The sequence below is a fragment of the Ipomoea triloba genome, chromosome 9 (assembly GCF_003576645.1).
Source record: "Ipomoea triloba cultivar NCNSP0323 chromosome 9, ASM357664v1".
Taxonomy (NCBI): Eukaryota; Viridiplantae; Streptophyta; class Magnoliopsida; order Solanales; family Convolvulaceae; genus Ipomoea; species Ipomoea triloba.
This window is the reverse complement of record NC_044924.1, coordinates 8,606,649-8,616,213: the sequence shown is the minus strand read 5'-3', so window position 1 is coordinate 8,616,213 and position 9,565 is coordinate 8,606,649. Positions and strand designations below refer to the sequence as shown.

The window sequence follows — 9,565 nt, the reverse complement described above, 5'->3', positions numbered from 1 at the left end:
TTTTTTTTTTTTTTTGAAAACTTAGTGTAATTTCTAAATATATAAATTTTGTATATTAATGCTAAATTTGATATTATGAAAAAATTGAGTTAAAAATAATTTCAGTCAAGCCTCGTTAACCAAACCAGACACATAAAATGTGATGGAGGGAGTAGTATTTATTATAATGAATTACCATGGCTATACTTAAAAAAATATTTGGAAGATGCAATAGCCTAAATTAACAATCAACTCAGCATTTTATAAAAGATGAGAGTTGAGACAAAATTTATCCAGTTTAAGGGATTATGTTATGTATGTAGTGCAACGACTCCCCAACCAACTCCTTTATCATTATGAGTAGATGTTATAGGTGCCCCATCACAGCGCTGCTGATTAATTACTCCGTATAATTTATATAATAAAAATCCTTCCCCTCTACTCTCTACTCTCCACGACAACTATAATCAGTCAGTCTCTCCAAAAATGTCTGAAACAACAAGTAGCACTGAGTTTTCTAAAATCGAGTGCAGTGATGGTGTGACTCTCGACGCCCGGATTTTCCGACCAGCCGCCGGCGAACATAAGGGTGGTGATAGTGTGGTGGTGGTGCTGGTGCATCCTTATTCAGTGTTAGGTGGGTGTCAGGGACTTATGAAGGGGATGGCCCGTGGTCTTGCCGATCGAGGACTCACAGCTATCACCTTCGACACCCGCGGCGCCGGCAGATCCACCGGCCGTGCTTCCCTCACCGGATCTGCTGAGGTCAACGACGTCGTTTCCGTCTGCAAATGGGCCACCTCCAACCTATCCGCTAATCGTATTGTCCTTGTGGGCTCCTCTGCAGGTTTTTTTTGTTCCTGTATTATTTTATTAAAAAAATGCTACTATTTGTTATCAGAATTTATATCCACTCTATCCTATTTTATTTTATGTGCGGGTTATTTATAATTCAAATTTTGATAATATTAAATTTATATTATTATTATTATATAAAATTTATATATTTAGAAATTACGTTAAAATATTATTAAATGTTAAAAATTAAATTTAAAAATAGTATGATTTTAAATAAAAATGTGACACAGTCCCACTATTTTTATAAGAAATTTGAGTTAATACTCTAAATGATCCTCGACTATAATCTTTTTTCTCAATTTCATCCTAAACGATTTTGGTGACTCAATATAGTCTCTGACTTTTGTGTTTTTTTGCTCAATTTAGTCTTTCTATTTATTATTCCGTCCATTTGGTATTAAATAGACAGGCAATTCAATAATTTCCATACTGGTATCTCTTTACTCATAGAGTCATAAACCAGCGAAGTCCGAAATCCCGTCCCAAACTTGTGAATATAAAATGTGATTTGCATAGTAATTCTGGGAGTAATTCGTAAAAGAGAGGGATTTCCCACTTCGCAGGTCCGAGAGTAACACAAATTTAACGGAATAACAAACGGAGGACTAAATTGAACAAAAATACAAATAGGTCACCAAAGTCATTTAGAACGAAATTGAAAAAAACCATCCAGAACCATTTTGGATATTAACTCTAAGAAATTTGGTAGTAAAAAATCAAAGTTGTGTCAAATATAGCAAGATTAAATTCTTAGGAGGCAAATGAAAGTCATTTGCATGAAAAATAAGTCAACAGAAAAGTGAAAGACATTGATTTGTATTTGTTGCAGGAGCTGCAATTGCTGGTTCTGCAATTGATAAGGTGGAGGAAGTAGTAGGGTATGTGAGCTTAGGCTACCCATTTGGATTCACTGCTTCAATCCTGTTTGGAGGCCACCAGAAAGCCATACTGCAATCCCCAAAACCAAAGCTCTTTGTGATGGGGACCAAAGATGGGTTCACAAGTGTCCACCAGCTGGAGAAGAAGCTCAGCAATGCAGCTGGGAATAACCAGACCCATCTTATTGAAGGTGTCAGCCATTTTCAAATGGAAGGCCCAGCTTTTGATGCTCAAATGGTTAACTTGATTCTGCACTTCATCTCATCATTCTAATCTTCTTCTATTCCATGTATCAACACCCCCTTCCCACTCTACCTTTGTTGGACACAATCACTATTGATTTTTGGCTAAATTACATGAAAGAGAATGTTGGTTGCAATACATGAAATTGATATACAAAGAAGATGTACATTGTCTTTAACAATGGAAATACATATTTCCACAAAGGTAGCTGCTGGCTAGCATGCATACTGCCATCAGTATGTTATACAAATGAAAGCTAACAGGGGGGCCTACCAAACACTGATTGATTCCTAAATGCATTTTTAAATATTACTGACCGAGAGAAGGACACCTAGATAACAACAATCTCCTCGTCCTGCTGATCGGATATCCCTTGAACCCTTGCCATTTCTTGACTGCTGCCACATCCTCGAGTCTCGGGATCTATGTCCACCCTTAAGTGATTGTATTGTGAATTTCTGTGCAGGATCTGTTGTCCATCTGAGTCATGGAAACAAAAGAAAACATGCATATCTTTGAGAACTAGGCATGGTTTGGAAGATCAGAAACAGATTAAAAGTCATCAGTAAATAATTTTTTTAAGGATCTCCAAGATCTAAAAACCCCAAATTAAAGACAATTTCCATTCTGGTATTGGATATCATACCGTTTCCTCGATCACATGCATCTGCTAACTTTGCAATCACATCCATTAATGATTTTTCATGATCCTGCACAACCAATGGCATAGTAACAATCAACCTTCAGATGCTAAGGAATGAGACCAGGAAGGATATTTCTATATAACCAAAACGGTTTAGCTTTTAACCTTTAGCATCTTCTTGGCCTTTTGAATCTCAATCAGATTAGGAGGACTAGCATCAATCACTTTCTCTACCTGTTGGTACATTAAAGTTCCCAAGTAAGAAAATGTTCCACAGATTTATCAATTACTGCATGAAAAATATATCCACAATATAGAATACCTTTTTTATCAAAGTTTCTGTGTGCAGTATTTCAATTTCATCACTAGCTGCCTTCTTCATGACCCCATTCTGCACCGCCCGAACTTCCTTCCGACATTGGTCCCTTGAGAAACTTCCACCTCTTTGAATGCTAAACGCAGAGACTTGACCACTACCTCCACCACCACCTCCCCCTCCACCTCCACCTCCTCGAGATATACCAGGATCATCACCTATCCATCGGATATCATCAGGTGGAATCTACATGAGCAAGGACTTTAGTTGCATAGCCTTGAATAAATAAAATATAGAAATGACACATAATTACAGTATGGATGAAGCAATATAAAGATTTTGGTAATTTGAAAATAGATGATTGCACAAAAACCAATGAAATCCATGCCATTATAATCGTCTGAGCACATGATAAAGAATGAACTGAAAATGTTCATGGCATAGTGAAAGGCTTTCATAGAACACATTTTTTCAGTATTACACTATTACTTTTAAAAGATAAAAATGAACTGAAAATGTTCATGGCATTAGTTGATTCATAATCAAAATTCAAGCAAAGATCAGTAGTAGAATTCTCTAAAAAATTTGTATCATGAAATAAGAGATTTCTAACATCACATAACCAATAACTCAAACAATGCCTTCAATTAAGACCATTCAGCCATTCTGACTATGAAATAACATTTAACAGGTCCAAAAAAAGGAAAAATCTAAGTAAAATACGGAGATTACTCAATAATTTACATTATATTCATTTTGCAGTAAAAATTGGAGAAAATACTCAAAAAAAAAACCTTTAAAAAAAGGGGGAGGGGAGGGGGGAGATGAAGGAACCAATAAATGGCTAAACCAACTCTAAATTACAGCCAATAAATCCATTAGCTTCTATTGAACAAGTGATAGCATGCAGCAATCAAATAAATTGTTAAATCAATTCTGAAATACATATTAATGTGCTATTTTCACTAATATAGCCACTGCAGTAAAGCAAGTATCTCTGACTCCTCCAAAGGGGTATTAGAAGTTACAAGGCATTAGAATACTGTTAGAGTATTAGTTAAGTTAGTAGAATGTTAGGTAAGGTAGAATGTTAGATAGAGTTGAATTTTAGTCAAGTTGTGTAGTGTGTCTATCTATATATATGTATGTTAGTGTGTACTGCGGAAGCAAGTGGAGTCAAAATGTAGTCTAGAAGGCAGCAAGTCTGCTGCAGAGTGTGTGCCTGTGCAGCAGTACAGTGTGTGTGTTTAGGAACAAAAATATAAAGAGTTTTTCTTTGGTGTTCTATTTTCTTAACAAATACATATGTTAACACCCTAATTGCAAAGAAATGATTTTTAGAAAAGTGAGGATTGACAAGTAATACAAAATTAAAATTGATTTCTAGGTCATAAAAGGTAATTAGGTAAAATGATTTATTCTGTCTATTGAGGATTAAATTTTAATTAAATTGTAAAGTAATACAGTAGTTATGCACTGCACACAAGAAGTGTACCCCAAAAATAACAGTCAAGGAGGAACAAATTAATACTGGTTCTTAGCAAGGACTTCAAATGAGGTGATATAAGTAATACCCCTAAGGTTCAAATAGATAGGATGCATTTAGTAATATGGTGCACATCCTCAACAGGCAAGAATAATGGAAAAAAACTTCTACAGGCCTATTTTCCAGGTGATGCTTGGAGCCATGAAGCTAACTTGATCAGCACTTTAGCTGAACTCAATCAAAACATTGTAAAGATGACCTACAAAGATAGATATGCTGGAAGCAGCACATATAGACAGTAAATAAGTACCTCTTTAAGATCAACCCATTCCCATGTTTCATTTGGAGTATTAACATCATAAACCAAAGCATGACGTCCCTGGAAAACAAGGAAAAAAATACAGTAAGGAAAGCAACAAATTTTATGTTGGAAACTGGCATGTGTTATATAGTTTCTAATTGTATCTTACTATGAATATACCACAAAAGATCAAAGCCAAATTCAAAGAAGATGGCAGGAAAAAAAATATGAGTCTTTCAAATGATAAAAGGAAAGTGAAATGATAAAACCAAGGTGAGTTGTCAGTCATGAAAAAATCTCAGTATATGGAAGCAAAGAAGGTTACAGCTGATAACTACTTACACTGGATACCACATACCCAAGATCCCTAGCACCCCCATCCACACAATCCCCTAACAACCCCACAGGTATTTTTAAAAAAAATGCACACCACTCACCAAATATGCACAGCCACTTGCAGGGAAGTTGGAAATAAAATTGAAAAATTATTTTCCTTTTTTTAAAAAACTGTGTTGCATATTACAAGCACAATTTTACCATAGATCCATAGAGTAGACAACAATTAAGATACATACATCAACAGGGTTGTAGTCGCTTATGACAGCCTCATAGAAATTGGTGTCTTCTGGCCATCTAGTCATAACTTTTCTCCCAACCAATGGATCACGGGATCTTATGGTGCTAGAAGAACCATGACCAGCAAGCTGAAATTGCACAAGACAAGATCAACATTACAATACATACAGATAAAAGATATTAATAGGTGAATACACACATGCATAGTGCACTACATGTAAACATGTTTGAAAGAAAATTAAGAATATACACACACACACACAAACAACATACAGGTTTATGATTTATGCCTCCAGAACCCGATGTTGGTCCCCATTTTGCAGCTGGAGTAGATGGCTGAGTTGATGGAGCAATTGATTGATGGTGCAAAGACTCTGATGATGCACCAAAAGGTAGATGCAGGGGTTGAGAAGTTCTCTGCCTTTTGCGGGATCCTGAAATAGTAGGGCTGGCAAGTTGATCATGAACAGGTTGGTTACCACCAACCTTTCTCCACTCCCTAATCCTCTGTATGAGGTCATCAGCATTGACTTTTGTAAGTAGATCCCGGTGCTCATCATCTGATACTCTCAGCTCTTTCCTGAGTTCTGTTATTAAACCTTCTTTCTCCTGAAAAATATAATAAGATAAGCATTTTAACTGCTTAACAATGTAGATCATGATGCTTGAAAGTTAAATGCATGAAACAACATACCCATGTTAGGGCATCTGACTGTGCTTTGAAAGCTCGTAGCACTGCACCATATGCTTCCTGTTCAAGATTGTGGATTTGGGCTTCCATATCACTGTGCATCCTTTGGTATATAGCTGAACCTACATTTGACCTTCCGTTGCCAACAATGCTTCTTGTGGGGGCTCTATTATATTGTGATTGGGGTAGATCATCATCAGTACCTGTACTTACAACACTAGAGAAGATTCAAAATTTTATGATGCATAGAACCCAGGGAGAAAAGGAAGAAGAAACTAATGTATCAGCTGGGGACACAATCATGTAGCACTTTGAATACAACTTTACATGTAGACATGACCCCCACTAATCAGCTGGGGACACAATCATGTACTCACTATCATAAAAGAAGAACAGAATCACAGATATGAGGCATCATTCGAGGCATAACTTACACAGAAAACACTAAATTTCATCCACAAACCATACTTGGATTATTCCAAGGCACCCAAAAGATAAATTCTTTGCTGACATTACACCTACATTTATTGGATTACCGTGACAAATGAATATCTTTCCTATCGCAAATCTTAACCCGCCTCCCCGTAATTCATAAGAAAAGCAAAGAATTTGTAACGTTCATGAAGCATCTTTTCAAATTGGTAAAGTAAAGGACGAGTTTAACCCACCCCCCTCCAATTCATGAACAATGGCAGAGAATTTCATTTCAGAGCACACAATCAACGGGCAGAATCGGTTCTACAATAAGCACAATCCTGTTCCGTGAACAAATTGTAATAGTACATATCTCGAAGCAAGATAATTACCAAAGTCAAACCCAAGCAGTAAGCAAACAAGAATACCTAAAACCCCCAAAACCTCCAAAAAAAACGCATGGAAGACGAAATTTTTTCCGATTATTGAGCCTATTACATAAAATTTCTCTAGAAGGCACGCAATTTATATACGTCTGAAGACAAATATTGGGAGGAGAAAAAAACTCACCGCTGCTGTCGATTACTTCATAGTCCATAGACCGAATCAGATCTCCTATTCCAAATTCAGTCCGGCTCCAATTCCAATTCCGATATGAGCTGAACAATGTGGAAGAATTGGAAGAACAGCGCAATCCAAGACGCAGGAAATCGGAATTGCGATTTGCGCGAGGTGAAACCAGCTCTATACGGGGGAGGGAAATCGGAGACGGGATTAGATAGACCGCTATTTATGGACGAGACTACGAGAGTCACGTGACAAATAATTTGGGTTTGGGTTTTGGGCTTACTGTTAAATTGGGCCTCATAATGAGTTGATCCTTCAGATTTACAAAATAGTCTCGACGAAGGGCCCAAAAGAATCCAACTTTTGTTGGGCTTTTAGTTACTATCCCCATATGACATGTTTCCACTTTTCTTGTATTCCGACAATTGAAACAATTATATGGTAGATCTAGTTTATATTGCAATGTAGACACAAGGTGTACATATTTATTTTTAGTAGATTTTTTTTTGGAGTACTACTGACTCTTTTACAATATAGTATTTACAGCAGTGCTTCCACTGAGGCTTGAACCCACCCCTTCCACATGGAAGTGCAACCGGGAGCCACTAAACCACAAAGTCATTGGCTTAGTAGATTTATTTTTTAATATGCTGCAAGATCATTTTTAGTGTATATATATCTAAAAAATAAATTTGTAATATAATAAAATAGATATGTATCAATGGTCGATGGTATAATTTGCGTTAAAAAAGTGGAATCCAATATTCCAATTGAGTTTTCACCATTTATGTTTGGGTATAGTAAGTACTCAAGTTACTTGATCAGTATATATAAAAACATTTTTAATGTAAACATTTATAACAAATGTATTTTTTTTCTAGATTTTATGTATTTTTAAATACATATTCTTTGTATCTCTACTAACAAATTTCTTTCTTACCCTAATGAAATTTACAAATCATTTTCAAATATAATTAAGTAAAGATAAATATTCTTTGGTTCTTCTACTGTCCTTAGTGTGTGGGATTCTATTTCACCTATTTGTATTTCGAATTTGGTGATGAGTTAATTAATGAAGTTCATTTGATTTTCAAAAAAAAAAAAGAAGTAAAGATAAAGATAAAATGTGGGTTCGGGTATGAATTATGTAGATCAGGGCCGAACAATATAGATTTGACATGTTTGTGAGGAGGGACGAATTCAGGGAGCAATGAGGGCAAATTGCCCCCCTCATCATCCCCTTTTATATATATATATATATATATATATATATATATATATATATATATATATATATATTTTTTTTTTTTGATTCATATCAAATTTTGATATTTTGTCATAGATATTTTTAAATTCATTTGAATTTTGCCTCTACTTAGTAAAATAAATGGATCTGTCCCTATTTGTGAGTCCTAGTAGTGTATGATTTTTTTGAGAAATTTGAGGTTGTTGAAAAATATCATTATGCAATTCATTCATCCACCAAGGTTCTAGGGTAAATGCAAATGGGAAATTTATGTTTTTCGGACATTGTTGTGGGTCCTCCACTTTGATTGCACCAATAATGAGGATTACCTTGTAAGCTAGCTTTCTCATACATTTGTAATTTGTGGTCCAATTATACAAATTTAATTTAAACTTAGGAAATAGACATAATACATTATATATCATCGGATTTAAAGTGGGGATGGAATGAAGAAAACAACGCAAAAGCGGGGGGTTGTTGGTGGCAGATCCGCACAGCGCAGTTAAGGTGGTTGTTGGATGAGGTAACATGCATGCAGCAGGAAAGAAGCCCCAACAAGAAGCTTCAATTCAATTCAATTCAGGCATTGTTAGTACACTACACTTCACTTTAGTGCATGTAAAGGCAAGCATTTCAAGAAATCTGTGACAAGCAGACCAAAAGAACCCAACATATGTCTCTGTTAAAGCTATTTATATATTCTCTATCCTCATCATACCATATCATATATTGTTATGTAAAAACATTTTAAACAAAAAGCACCAAAAAAGAGGGTCGGTCGTCTTGGAATAAAGAAAACTACAGTAACACTAGTACTTGTAAAAGAAATTCCACCCATCCATGCTACCTTTAACCTTAGCTTCACCAGTCGTTATACTTATGGACCATGGTCCACAATGCATTGTGGACCATGGGTCATGGTTGATACTGCAGTTGTATTAAACTGATACTGCAGCTGCGTTGAAAAGATACTGCAGTTGTGTTGAAAGAGAACTGCAATTGCGCAAAACAGAGACCGTGTCATCCATCTGAAACTGCAGTTGTGTTGAACGGATATTGCAGTTGTGTTGAAAAGATACTACAGTTGTGTTGAAAAGATACTGCAGTTGTGTTGAACGGATGAATGACCTCTGTTCCGTGCACCTGCAGTTTTCTTTCAACACAACTGCAGTATCTTTTCAACACAACTGTAGTATCCGTTCAACATAACTGCAGTATCAGCTATGATCATGATCCACAATTTACCATGGTCTCTTTCTACTCTCATCTACTTACAAACCCAAAACATCGTACATCGTCACTTTCTATGTATAATAATAGGCGCAATATCGTTTCTAGCATTCTAGTCATTGTTTTGTCATAAAAT

At 35.8% G+C, this 9,565-nt stretch overlaps 2 protein-coding genes across 3 annotated transcripts; one reads left to right on the top strand and one right to left on the bottom strand.

Moving 5' to 3' along the window:
* The first annotated feature begins 291 nt into the window (after window positions 1–291).
* Window positions 292–2,095, top strand: LOC116029334. Its single transcript, XM_031271287.1, has 2 exons — window positions 292–826; window positions 1,667–2,095. The coding sequence occupies exons 1-2, from the start codon at window positions 466–468 to the stop codon at window positions 1,987–1,989; spliced, it is 684 nt and encodes a 227-aa protein (XP_031127147.1). The 5' UTR covers window positions 292–465; the 3' UTR covers window positions 1,990–2,095.
* LOC116029333 (protein EMSY-LIKE 3-like) lies at window positions 2,074–7,156 on the bottom strand. 2 transcript variants are annotated; one of them, XM_031271285.1, is made up of 9 exons: window positions 6,957–7,156; window positions 5,976–6,175; window positions 5,555–5,890; window positions 5,281–5,409; window positions 4,715–4,783; window positions 2,925–3,164; window positions 2,768–2,836; window positions 2,606–2,669; window positions 2,074–2,439 (listed from the first exon to the last, which is right to left on the bottom strand). In XM_031271285.1, the coding sequence occupies exons 1-9, from the start codon at window positions 6,982–6,984 to the stop codon at window positions 2,291–2,293; spliced, it is 1,284 nt and encodes a 427-aa protein (XP_031127145.1). In that variant the 5' UTR covers window positions 6,985–7,156; the 3' UTR covers window positions 2,074–2,290. The 2 variants fall into 2 exon arrangements, with proteins under 2 accessions (XP_031127145.1, XP_031127146.1); XM_031271286.1 differs by having other exon boundaries at window positions 5,976–6,189; window positions 6,957–7,151.
* Window positions 7,157–9,565: the final 2,409 nt, after the last annotated feature.

Excerpts from the sequence above, each read along its gene's own strand:
- LOC116029334 (XM_031271287.1), top strand. The coding sequence starts at position 466 with ATGTCTGAAACAACAAGTAGCACTGAGTTTTCTAAAATCGAGTGCAGT. Across the intron at positions 827-1,666 it reads CCTTGTGGGCTCCTCTGCAG|GAGCTGCAATTGCTGGTTCT; the intron begins GTTTTTTTTGTT and ends TATTTGTTGCAG.
- LOC116029333 (XM_031271285.1), bottom strand. The coding sequence starts at position 6,984 with ATGGACTATGAAGTAATCGACAGCAGCG. Across the intron at positions 6,176-6,956 it reads TGAAGTAATCGACAGCAGCG|GTACTGATGATGATCTACCC; the intron begins GTGAGTTTTTTT and ends TTGTAAGTACAG. Across the intron at positions 5,891-5,975 it reads AGTCAGATGCCCTAACATGG|GAGAAAGAAGGTTTAATAAC; the intron begins GTATGTTGTTTC and ends TATATTTTTCAG.